At 38.6% G+C, this 12,890-nt stretch overlaps 3 protein-coding genes and 1 long non-coding RNA gene across 6 annotated transcripts; 2 read left to right on the plus strand and 2 right to left on the minus strand.

Annotated features, from left to right (window-relative positions):
* The first annotated feature begins 505 nt into the window (after window positions 1–505).
* Window positions 506–5,443, plus strand: Iswi (Imitation SWI). 2 transcript variants are annotated; one of them, XM_067770471.1, is made up of 8 exons: window positions 506–575; window positions 643–712; window positions 900–1,126; window positions 1,867–2,121; window positions 2,189–3,275; window positions 3,339–4,370; window positions 4,429–4,589; window positions 4,676–5,443. In XM_067770471.1, the coding sequence occupies exons 2-8, from the start codon at window positions 662–664 to the stop codon at window positions 4,938–4,940; spliced, it is 3,078 nt and encodes a 1,025-aa protein (XP_067626572.1). In that variant the 5' UTR covers window positions 506–575; window positions 643–661; the 3' UTR covers window positions 4,941–5,443. The 2 variants fall into 2 exon arrangements, with proteins under 2 accessions (XP_067626572.1, XP_067626571.1); XM_067770470.1 differs by having other exon boundaries at window positions 529–712.
* Window positions 5,262–6,675, minus strand: LOC137243144 (uncharacterized). The gene is made up of 2 exons (XR_010950460.1): window positions 5,925–6,675; window positions 5,262–5,852 (listed from the first exon to the last, which is right to left on the minus strand). It is a non-coding gene; the product is annotated as an uncharacterized lncRNA (long non-coding RNA).
* Window positions 6,676–6,864: 189 nt separating this feature from the next.
* Window positions 6,865–9,778, plus strand: Gle1 (nucleoporin GLE1). 2 transcript variants are annotated; one of them, XM_067770473.1, is made up of 4 exons: window positions 6,865–6,970; window positions 7,062–7,337; window positions 7,392–8,438; window positions 8,944–9,778. In XM_067770473.1, exons 1-4 carry the CDS (start codon window positions 6,959–6,961, stop codon window positions 9,628–9,630), a joined length of 2,022 nt encoding a protein of 673 aa, XP_067626574.1. In that variant the 5' UTR covers window positions 6,865–6,958; the 3' UTR covers window positions 9,631–9,778. The 2 variants fall into 2 exon arrangements, with proteins under 2 accessions (XP_067626574.1, XP_067626573.1); XM_067770472.1 differs by lacking the exon at window positions 6,865–6,970 and having other exon boundaries at window positions 6,977–7,337.
* Window positions 9,779–9,907: 129 nt separating this feature from the next.
* Window positions 9,908–12,545, minus strand: LOC137243147 (zinc finger CCCH domain-containing protein 15 homolog). Its single transcript, XM_067770474.1, has 4 exons — window positions 12,381–12,545; window positions 11,955–12,257; window positions 10,861–10,998; window positions 9,908–10,793 (listed from the first exon to the last, which is right to left on the minus strand). The coding sequence occupies exons 1-4, from the start codon at window positions 12,447–12,449 to the stop codon at window positions 10,071–10,073; spliced, it is 1,233 nt and encodes a 410-aa protein (XP_067626575.1). The 5' UTR covers window positions 12,450–12,545; the 3' UTR covers window positions 9,908–10,070.
* Between the last annotated feature and the right edge of the window lie 345 nt (window positions 12,546–12,890).

The raw sequence follows: 12,890 nt of genomic DNA on the forward strand, positions 1-12,890 counted from the left end.
ATGTATGCTTCTTTGTAACTTTCTAGGCTAGTGGTTAAATAACTCGCTACAAAACGAGTTGTGCTTAATAGCGGAGACAAGAACCTCTGTGAAACGGCACCATATTTGCGTGGTTTATATTTTTTTAAACTATATTTATTTTATGTATAATGTGATTGTCTTTTCAATATCCTTCTAACCTAAATAAATTTTCCGATTACCTATTAGATTCAGTAGTACTGGAGTGTTTTAGAGAGTGTTGCGAACGTGGCAGTCCTTGCTTGATATTGTGTTTGTTACCTTAGATACTTACACATTGTACCGTAGGAGAGTAACCTTATTACAACAACAACAAATAAGCAGCGAATAGAGACGCAGCGCTGATACGGTCAGTCGGGCTTTAACTTGATCCCCAATAAAACAGTTTTAACTTATTTTAAGCCGCTGTTTCTTTATAATGCAACGGCGTTACTTTTAACATAAACATTTCAACATACAACTCTGTGCTGCATCACGTTTGCCGCTTTTTAATCGTTTCATTCTATAACATTCCTGCTTTTTTCATCACTGAAAATTTGTCTGCAGCTTGTAAAATTGTAAGCACATAAAAATTAAATTATTGGCCGAATACCCCCAATTCATCAATAAAAGTATTTCAAATAGTTGATTTGCTGTACGGATAATGTCCAAAGAAGAAGCAAAAGCCGACGTAATGGAAGCTAATGATAACTCGGTGAGTAGAAAATAATTCATGAAAAATTTGCAATTTGCGGAGTTTGTATGTGTATGTGCAAGTTAGCGGAAAAGTGCCGCAGCTACCAACACGCTCCGAACAGCTGGTATCGATGGTTGGGCAGAAACAACGCGCCAAAACGTTTGAAATTTGTTTGTTTTTATTCTTATTTAATTTTCTGTTACAGAATGAAACCACCTCGGAGGCGACCACTTCGTCAGCTGAGAAGGAAGTGGATTTCGACAATAAAATAGAAACAGATCGTGGTAAACGATTTGATTTCTTGCTGAAGCAAACAGAAATTTTCACACATTTCATGACAAATACCTCAAAAAGTCCAACAAAACCTAAAGGTCGACCAAAAAAGAATAAAGAAAAGGAAAAGGAGGGCAAGGAGAAAGATGGTAATGCAGAGTAAGTACACAAAGATGATCAATTATGAAAAATATGTTAGTAAAAATCTAGAATAGAGGTCGACCGCTAATACGCGTCCAAAAATGTGGTTGATTTCTGTACCGATTACCCGAAGCCCGAAGGCAGAAAATAAAAATTGTACATCGTTCAAAAGATATTCTGAAAAAAACGAGAAATTAAGCCTCCGGGTCTCTCCAAACATAGGAGTAGGATCCATAGTAGTTTTGCGCAGAGCACCTTTATGCTTTAGCGGCCTTCAATGGCGTGGGATCAACATTAAATCTGTGCAAATCCCTTTGTACACTTATTTTGTCATATGTAAATACATCATGAAACTAACTTAACTGTTGTACCCGTCTGGCTATATAGGCCATGTTATACGAATGAAAGACGACGCTCCTGCTAAGAAAGTATTTCTAACGGAACCCGCCTATGGAAGCAGACGAAGTGGGCGGCCCCCACTCTGCTGGAAAGACCAGGTGGAAACCACTTTAACTCCCTTGTGTGAACAATTGGCACTAGTTGGCGTAACAAAGAAGCGACTGGCGCGCCTTGCTGGACTACCATAACCGTTTAAATGGTTAAGCGCCAATTAAAAAAGTAAGTAAGTTTTTGTTGGTGGGTCAATACGCGTCGTTTGAACCTCACGAAATTTTCGGAAGCGTTTTATCACTCGACCTCTGTTCTAGACTTTTACCAATATGTTAAACTATATTAATTCCGTTCTCGCGTTTTGCCAGTCATCGGCACCGCAAAACAGAGCAGGAAGAAGATGAGGAGCTTTTGGCAGAGGATACAACATCGAAGGAACTATTTCGTTTCGAAAGCTCTCCGAGCTACATTAAAAATGGTGAAATGCGTGATTATCAAGTGCGCGGCTTAAATTGGATGATATCGTTATATGAAAATGGCATTAATGGTATACTAGCAGATGAGATGGGTTTGGGGAAAACATTACAAACCATTTCATTGCTTGGTTATCTAAAACATTTCAAGTAAGTTATACAAATAATGAAAATTTGTTTATAGCTCGCAATATTTATACGTAATACGATTACAAAGAAATCAAGCTGGGCCTCATATTGTCGTTGTACCCAAATCGACCTTACAAAATTGGCTTAATGAATTTAAGAAATGGTGCCCCTCGCTGCGTGCTGTCTGTCTTATTGGTGATCAAGATGCGCGTAACACATTTATTCGTGACACTTTATTACCGGGCGAGTGGGACGTGTGCGTCACATCTTATGAGATGTGTATACGCGAAAAATCAGTTTTCAAGAAATTTAACTGGCGTTATATGGTTATTGATGAAGCTCATCGTATAAAGAATGAAAAATCGAAACTCTCTGAAATTTTACGTGAGTTTAAAACTGCCAACCGTCTATTGATTACTGGTACTCCACTACAAAATAATTTGCATGAGCTGTGGTCATTGCTTAACTTCTTGTTGCCGGATGTCTTCAACTCTTCGGAAGATTTCGATGAATGGTTCAATACCAATAATTGCCTTGGCGATGATGCACTCATAACACGTTTACATGCTGTTTTAAAACCGTTCTTGTTGCGTCGACTCAAAGCCGAAGTAGAAAAACGTCTAAAACCGAAGAAAGAAATCAAGATATTTGTTGGACTTTCAAAAATGCAACGCGAATGGTATACAAAAGTGTTGATGAAGGATATTGATGTTGTTAATGGTGCGGGTAAAGTGGAAAAGATGCGGCTCCAAAATATTTTGATGCAATTGCGTAAATGCACAAATCACCCATATTTGTTTGATGGTGCCGAACCTGGTCCACCATATACTACTGATACGCATTTAGTATTTAATTCAGGCAAAATGGTTATATTAGATAAATTATTGCCTAAGTTACAAGCACAAGGTTCACGTGTACTCATATTTTCACAAATGACACGTATGATGGATATACTTGAAGATTATTGTTTATGGCGTAATTACCAATATTGTCGTTTGGACGGCCAAACACCACACGAGGATCGTAATCGACAGATTCAGGAATACAATGCGGATGACAGTACAAAATTTATTTTCATGCTTTCTACACGCGCAGGTGGTTTGGGCATTAATTTAGCTACAGCAGATGTGGTTATTTTATATGATTCAGATTGGAATCCACAAATGGATTTACAGGTATATTTAATTAATTTTACATATCGTTTAAAAATTGATCTTTATTTAATTTCTTTAATATAGGCTATGGATCGTGCACATCGAATTGGCCAAAAGAAGCAAGTACGCGTCTTCCGCTTTATTACCGAAAATACGGTCGAAGAGAAAATTGTCGAACGTGCAGAAGTGAAATTACGTCTTGATAAATTGGTCATACAGCAGGGACGTCTTGTAGATAATCGTACAGCACAAATGAATAAAGATGAAATGTTAAATATTATCCGCTTCGGCGCCAATCATGTATTTGCTTCGAAAGACTCTGAGCTTACTGATGAAGACATTGATACAATTTTGGAACGTGGTGAGGCAAAAACGGCTGAAGAAAAAGCCAAGTTAGATCAATTGGGTGAAGGTTCTTTGCGCACATTTACCGTTGATACGGGTGGTGGCGAAGGTGGTTCTACGTCTCTTTATCAGTTTGAAGGTGAAGACTATCGAGAAAAGCAGAAATTGAACACTTTGGGTAATTGGATTGAACCCCCTAAACGTGAACGTAAAGCAAACTATGCTGTCGATGCATATTTCCGTGAAGCACTGCGCGTATCAGAACCAAAAGCGCCCAAAGCGCCTCGTCCACCTAAGCAACCAATTGTACAAGATTTTCAATTCTTTCCACCACGTCTATTTGAGTTATTAGATCAAGAGATCTATTATTTCCGCAAAACAGTGGGTTATAAAGTGCCCAAGAATCCAGAATTGGGTGCAGAGGCAACTAAAATACAACGAGAAGAACAACGGAAGATAGATGAAGCTGAGCCACTATCAGAAGAGGAGATTGCTGAGAAGGAGTCCCTGCTAACACAGGGTTTTACCACATGGACAAAACGTGATTTTAACCAATTTATCAAAGCTAACGAAAAATACGGACGTGATGATATAGAAAATATAGCAAAAGATGTGGAGGGAAAGACACCAGAGGAAGTAATTGAATATAATGCAGTGTTTTGGGAGCGTTGTCATGAGCTGCAGGACATTGAGCGTATTATGGGTCAAATAGAGCGCGGTGAAGCGAAAATACAAAGGAGACTTTCGATAAAGAAAGCGCTCGATCAGAAGGTTTGTAAATTAAGTGCTTAAGAGGCAGGCTTTTTAAAATTGCAAATTTAATTTGCAGATGTCACGCTATCGGGCTCCCTTCCACCAACTTCGTCTGCAATATGGCAACAATAAGGGTAAAAATTATGTGGAGCGTGAAGATCGCTTTCTTGTTTGTATGTTGCACAAATTAGGCTTCGACAAGGAAAATGTTTACGAGGAATTACGTGATGCTATACGGTACGTTTTAATATCTGAATATTGAATATAACATCTGAGAATAGCAATAGATAAATATTTAAAACTTATGTACTTTCCGGTTACAGTTCTTCGCCAGAGTTTCGTTTCGATTGGTTTATTAAATCTCGTACAGCACTCGAATTGCAGCGTCGCTGCAACACGCTCATCACCTTAATTGAGCGTGAAAATCTTGAACTTGAAGAAAAAGAGCGCCAAGAGAAAAAGAAGAAAGCTACCAAGAACTCTACGGGGGGTGCTAGCACTACAACAGCACCACCAGCAAAGTCAACTCAAAAACGTAAATCGGATGCATTACCGGTTGAGAAGAATGCCAAGAAGAAGAAGAAGTAAATAACAAAGGTATTCTTGTAAAAATAAAAACAAAAGTGCATTAGCAAAGAGAAACAACAGGGCCATAAGGCCAAACAAAGTAGCAAAACAGACTAAGCCGACTTATATTTTGAGCTAGTAATTATTCAGAGTGTACTAAAATTTGTTTTTTACTCGTCTTTTAAAACCTTATGCCACAAGGGTACTTTGGAGTTGAAGCTATTACATGAAATATGATATCAGCAGCAAATTACGTTGGATACAAATCTACAGGTTCATTAATACTTTTATCCTATGCACTTTAATAGTACATACTATTCAGCAAATATTATTTAAGTAATATATTTTTTTAAATATTTTTATTGAACCAGAAACATACTTGGATCGACATTTCCCATTTTAACTTCCCCTAAATGCTGTACTCAGTTTTAAGAACTACATTTCATTGTCTTTAAGAGCATAAACTATATATAGGCTATATAACATTAAATAAACTATATATGGACTAAAAAAATTTAAGTAAACATGTGTTTCTATAGTTTATAAGTGGGGAAGGAAGAAATCTAAATTAAAAGTTGTTTTGATGTTGCAGCGAATGTTTTGGGGAGTGTTATGTTGTTGTTGTTGTTGTAGCAGTGCTTTGCTCCATCCATTAGATACGACCGATCGCTATCCAGATCGAAGCTGAGCTAGAGTGACTCGCGTTTCCCTGGGGAGTATGGGTTCCTCTTCCGCAATTTTTGGGTACTGTTTTTTGAATACTGGATTCACCGGGCAATTCCTGGCATAAAGGTCCTACGCCTGTTTGTGGAATTCACTGGGGACCTGCTTATGGTTTTTGGCTTCATACGGCTGAGTTCTCAGGTGCCGTATTTCCTCATAATAGAGATGACTCCTTAAGCGCCTGGGCGGAGTTGGCTCATCATATACCACCTAAAAAAATATAGATAAGAAATACATATGTAAGAGTGTATGTTTGCTTGAAAACAGTTCCGGATTTCATACCGCATAATAAACAGCTAGAGCTATAAACAACGGGCAATGCATGAGATGAAAGAAAGGCCACTGCACTATTTTTTAATTGATTCATACGTCTGCAGTTAATTGAGAGCGTGGCTGGTAGCAATATAAATGGAGTTAATAAGCAAATTCAACAAGAAGTCTGATTTAAGCGTATAAATATCTACTGTGGTTTGGCCTCGCTTTGCCACATTTTTCTTTTTGTTTTCGTTGCTATGCAGTAACACGAGATGAAGTAAAAGACATCGTATTTAGGGGCTTAAAATATACCCCCGTTAAGGCATGCCTATTGTAAGAGTCGACTTTAATCCAGTTCTTAAGGCTCGAATTGTAAATTATTCCTACGCAGACAGGCTAATAACAAAAGCTTCTTGTACCGCATTCGATCCGGGAAGGGATTGCCCACATCCACTACACGTCCTAAGACCTAACGGAGTGTTTTTGCTGCTGAAAACGGTAGCCCTTCATTGACTTTCGATTTTATAGTTGGTCTTATCCAAAATAATCCAGTTATCCTGTGTATATATAGAAGACTGTTCTTCGTAACAGCGATTGTTCGAATATTTTAGAGATTGCCCGGGAAAAAAGTGCCTCCTATAAAGTTCGGTTCATTTGTCTCGCAGATCCCGATGTATGGAATAGAAAGAAAAGTATAACTCTTTTTATGTCTTATATGGTATAACTCTGCCTAACCGAAGCCAGTAATATCCTTATTTGCTTTGCTTCTGGTTGCAACAACATAGCATAGGACGCATAGACGTTACTCCATTTACAAATGCCACGCACATATAACGCGTCGTACAAATAACATAGGTAATAAAGTTATTTTAACAGAGCTCTTGTATTTACATAGGTAATAATGTTAGTTTCTCGCCTTGTGGCAGCACGGCGTTTATCGAATGGCTGTCAAAGTTGACGGTCAAATGTCTATAAGCAGAACAAAGGATAACCGCCCGAAAACAGAGGTCTTAAAAGCATTATTAAAAAAAGTTTGAGTAATTAATTAAAGTAAAGCAAATATGAGTGAAGGGGTAAGTGAGAAAAACTGTTAGGTTTCTTAAGTGCAAACGAAAACAAAAAATTATGAATCCAAATTTATTTCGTTATGTTTTTACACGGAAGAGCGTTGAGTTAGAAAGGATAATAGAAGGTGATATCACCAAAGCCCACGAGATCACACTCCAACATGCAATTGAAATTTCGCCTTTTGTAAAGGAGCGCACAATTGGACCAGATTTGCCTGAACGAAAAGATCAAACAAACGACGAAAGTGTAGAGCTGAAGCTGAATGATACACCAAAGACGCCGCAACAAAAAACTGCACAACAAAAAAGCAAAACTACGAAGGAGCCAATAACTCCAACAAAACTAATAATACCAGTACTTAAAACGTCACCAGTAAGTGGAAATATTAAAATAACTTTTTCGAATTCTCCTAATTGCCTTCAATAGTCTTTAGATTTTGAATTAGTCAATGCTACAGTGATGCTACGTGATGCTGAAGATAAGCGTAAGAAACATGTACGCCAACAAATGCATGACATACAAGAGAAGCAAATAAGAGTTTTGCGTAGCAATGCAGTTCGGCAACGGGAACAACAGGGCAAGTTTGTTGAGCAACTCATTGCAGAGAAGCAGCGCAACGACGCCCGAATTCTGGAGGAAGCTGAAAGACGAACAACAATCGAACTCCAAGAATGTGAACAGCAATTAGCTGCTATACGTTTACAAGCTAAACGTCAACTACACCTTTTCTCCTTTCAATGTGTAGCCAAGTATCATAGTGTTTTTCGCAGTAAATATGAAGCTGTTGCCAAAGCATTAATTTCTATTGATAAACAAGCATTGCTTTCATGTAGTGATTACAATCGGCAATTGAAAGAGCTAGTCGAATTATTCGAACAACTAACATTGAGAATAAAAACCGATGATTGTGGTGCGGAAGAGTTAAAAATAGCTGATAGCCTTTGCAATAAAATGGATGCATTATATGCAACAATAAATGAAGATTTAGAAAAACTATTTAAAAAACAGGAACAGGCACAACAGGAAGCGCAACGAAAAGCCGAGGACCAGGTAAATGCTACAGCATTGGCGCTTACACAAGGTCAAATGCAAGCTAAAACGGTTGAGATAGCAACGACAGAAAATATAGCACAAGAAGAGCAGGAAGAAGCACATGCTTCAAATCAAGTGGGATCTCAAAATACCAATGAACGTCAACAACAACAACTAGGAAACCCTTTACAACCTCCAAAACAAGCATTGATGCAATCGGACGGACCAATTAGCTATGCAGCCCATCCACCGCCAGTAAATCAACATAGTTCCTTTGCTTTGAAATTCTATCAAGAGATATATAGTTTTTATCAAGAAAAAGTAGATGGCGTGAAACCGCTACAGTCAGATGAAAATATGAAAAAATATCGTTTTGCCTGTCAGAAAGCCATTAACATACCGTTGAATGCCATATCGGCTGTTAATCCTCAACATTTGCAGGTTTGTATATCACATAAGTAACAAGGCCAAGCAACGCTTTGGACTAGACATCCTTCAGATGTTTTGGTGCGCTGAGTTTGAACTTGGCATTAATCTACCAAAACTGATTTAGATTCAGGTTAAGATATCAAACACATTTGGAATATTATAAGCTAGACAAAAATCATGTACAAACAACGGCTGAGTAGAAGATCGCCGGAACTGGTTTGTAGAAGAATGCCTTATCTCGCAGTTGGTCTTTAAAACCCCCAATATCCGATTTCATATGTTGAAAATGTATTTAACTAATTTTAACAACGGGCGGGTTTTGATCAATTTCTGTGATAAGCAGTTTTTGAAACAAGTTTTGAGGTAGCCGTGATGATAACATTTTCCCATAGGTAGCCGAGTTGGCCCGTTTCGGGGTTTGATCTACCTGAAATGGGCGTTCCTTCACTCAGCCGTCGAAATATTGTATGGCTTGTGTGATTGTAATCTACAAAGCATTTTTTCTTTAAACGGGCAGGATAAATTCGAGCGCATCTTTAACTTTCTCAATGGACAACCACTCAAAACTGCTGAAGGACAAATCAGTGTTAATGATCATCCTTTGGGACGCAATTATTGCCTACTACTTACAGCGAAACGTTTTGTAAATCAAGGAGAAACTGCTATTTCCAGCAACCCACAAGCCGCTTTTCCCGTTGCATCCGTAGTAGTCTCACTTTGGAAGCTTATACCAGATTTTGGAAAACTTTTCCTTGCCTACATCTTTAAAGAGTCACCATTTTTAGTGCCATTGCATGGAAAATCCATAGGAGAGTATAACGATTTGAAACGACAAGCGGGTATAACACGGTTATATGCAGCTGTTATGATTACAAATGGACGTAGAGCCGAAGGTCCAACACATCCATTTGGTATCGACCATGCTTGGCGTTGGTTGGTTGATTTTACTAATCTTGAACCTATGCCTGATGTAAGCGCTACTTTGATATTGGAAATGCTACAAACGCTAGGTTATGTTATGTGTCGTACGTATGGCAGGCAATTTACCAAACTACTTTTATATATACAACGTGACTATTTTCCGAAACTCGCGCAAGTAGATGAAGGTGGCCCAAGAACACGTTTGGAAATGCTTTTCATAAATTACATCAGCCAAAATCAAATTCCTGAACCACAAGGTACGCTGCATCCGTCGTTTTGGTAGCTTAGTTTTATTTTATATAATACAAAAGTAGTTGGCATTAAGAATATTGAGATTTTAAGCGTCGGGACTAATTTATGTAACATTATTGTTGTAGATCACGAAATTCTACAGTTAATATACTACTTGTAACGTTTGGTATTTTTGTTAACTCAATTTTGTAACAGGATTAAGCTCGCATAGGTGAGGTTGACAATTAGGTTACGGAAGCTATAAAGCTTTGTATTGCGCTTATAAACCCCTTGAACCCCCATTGTTGAAGATGGTTATACAGTGTGTGTACTCTATTAAATTTTTGCATTCAACGTTTTATTATATAGGATAAACTAGTGACGGCAATTACTTTCTATAACTTCTTTTTCACAATTTCATGCTTTAGTTGAGCTTTTTTAGGTGACACTATGAAACGGACAAAAAAATCCTTTACTGCTTATCAATGTCCCTCAATCATCATCATCGTCATCACCATCTTCAAGATCCAAGTCATCCAACTCATCCACAAGGCCCATAAACAGTTCTTTATTGATGGGTGCCGCATCATTTGCAGGTGTACTGTTGTCATCACTTGTTGCAGCAGCCGCTGCTTGCGCTTCATCATCAGCAGCCTTCTGCTTCGCACGTTCCTCTGATTGTTCTTGCAAACGCGACTCAGACGCTACAGTGCCCGATCCATCAGCTTCTTGTGCTGCCAACGACAATGCAGTCAAATCTAACTCCTTAAATTCCATTGCATCTTCGTCATCTGAACGTGCATAATTATCGAACGCTGCATCGCCATCTTCCATTGGTCCATCATCTACCAAATCAGGATTGAAACTGAACATCTCTCTACCGGATATTCCAAATTGTTTGCCTTTGCTAAAGTCGTTCTTCTTCTTTTCCTCCTCGGCAGCCAACTTTTCTTTTTTCTCTTGTATTTTTCGTTTTTTCCATGCTAAAAATGTTTCCAATGTTACCCGCGTTTGACTTGCTCCCAGTGCAGCGCGTTCCCTTTCGATTAAATCGACCAGGGAAAGCTCACTAGGTTTATCAAGGTTCTTTTTATCTTTTTTGAGCACATAACCAGGAGGAAGAGCATGGCGATATATACATTTTCCTCCATTGGGACATTCCCAGAACCAACCGTATTTCGATTTTTCAACAGCTTCAAGGAAATATTTGCAAATCTGTAAATATAAGAGAACGATACCACTAAGTGGGAACTCCGCAAAAATTTTCTCACAAAATACTCACAATATCAGTGGTTGGTCGTTTCTTTTCAGCAGAGTGCTTTTTATCCACCACCTCCTTCAATTTCGCATCATCCCAATTTGCCATATTATCGTCGGGATCATCGTCTCGCATATCCACATATATTGAACGCTTTTCGGTCTGTAAAACAACAGAGAAGATGAAAAAATAATAATAATACGATCCCGAGATGGTCAGGCTATCACCTTAATGGTGCTGTGGTACCGGAGCGTACCGGATCTGTATCCGGCAAAGGACCATCACATCGATAACACTTCCCAAAGCCTTCGGGGAGCAACCTTATCTCTACAACAACAACAACAGCAATATGTATATCTCTTCAAAGTCTTTTCTCGGGGAAGTGGGATTTAACTAAGTACTGCGGCTATGATCCACCTGTGGTCACACAGACATACTTTTATGGGCACTGTTTTGACGAATGTAGTATGACATCATCCAAAGTACCCAGCATGTGGAGAAATAACGCTGTGGATGAAGATGGAGCACTGCTACAACAACAACTACAACAACATTTGGAACTTACATATCTCTACTAAACTTAGACATAACTAATGTATGTTTCTTAAGTGAAGCGTCTGCACCCGACCCACCCGAAATACAATTTAATGACTTCATTGATACAACTATTACTTTCCTACAACTTCTGCTAGGTTTGAATGGAAATTCTGAGTGGGATTGACGAATAGACAGGTTCAGGAAGTATTGTTACAACAATGCCACAACAAATACCTAACCATTGTTGTTGTTGTTTTAGCGGTAAAAACCTTTTGGCAGTGTCTTACGTTCCGGTAGCAAATGCCAATAAGGTACAAGCCCGACCAACTTGGGAAGGATTTGTTATGACCACATTGAATCTTCTAGGCCATCACACACTCTAGTTCCATGAGGAACCCTAAATTACCTGCCGTGGTTAGTATTTTAAACTCTCTAACCCACTGGGAGATTAACCATTGCATCCACTAATTTAATTGCGAGGCTTGTCTTGGAGCCATAAACTATCGCCTAAACTGACCTATACCCCTATGTCACTATTCCGCTAACAGCAACAACAATGTGATAACTTCATTTCTACATACCTTTTGTTCAATTGACAAATCGTGTGAGAATTTGCATTTATCACCTTTGGTGCAGCTACCCTGTTTGAAGAATGCACAAACCACCGATTTTGGATCAGTACCCTTTTCAACTTTCTGCATTTGTACCGGCCGAAATATCATGGCCAATTCACGCTGTTCTTGCAATTTCTTCTCCTTATCATCCTTGCGTTTATCGCCATCGGTTCTCGGATGTTGTCCACCAGACTGCACCTGTTTTTGTACTTGTTGTATAAATTTTTGTTGTTTCGAGCCTTTCTTATTTTTCAAGCCAAAAGTCTTATCCTGCGATTAGAGAAACATCCCAAATTGTTTATGAGTTGGCGTTGCGTTGAGGAATGCATCAACACAAAAAAGTAAGGTTAAGTTCGGTTTTATTCCTGCCTTGTCTGCTGCAACGAAGCTTACCTCAATAACCTTTTCTTTCTTCTTTTGCTCGGTTTTTTTGCTTGCAGCAGGTGCTTTTTTTGGTGGCATTCTGGATTGAATTCAGGACTTCGCAGCTCCACAAAATTATCTCGCCCGTGTGGCTTTAAATGAAAACAGTTCATAAAGAAATCATCAAATTACAATTGACAACTGGTTGTCAAAAACGGCGAAAACTTGCAAAATGTCAAAATTAATTTTGCAGCACTGCCATCTCGAAATAATTTTAAGCAAGTTCGACGGTTATTAAAGCAACTCTATGAGTCCATGAGCGACCTTCCGCTACTTTAACCTCCTTATAAATCAGCTGGCGAAGGAGGCGGAATTCTATAACGCTTGAAACACATGAGTCTATGTATAGAGTTCTTTGACTTTGACAGATAAGAGCGCTATATCTTCAATTAGGTAATCATGTGATTTTGACACATGTTTCACTTTGACACAAGTTTCTTAAGTGTAGACTCCCATTGGAATCACGAAATAAAAGAAAAA

This window comes from Eurosta solidaginis, chromosome 3 (genome assembly GCF_040869045.1).
Source record: "Eurosta solidaginis isolate ZX-2024a chromosome 3, ASM4086904v1, whole genome shotgun sequence".
In the NCBI taxonomy this organism is placed as follows: Eukaryota; Metazoa; Arthropoda; class Insecta; order Diptera; family Tephritidae; genus Eurosta; species Eurosta solidaginis.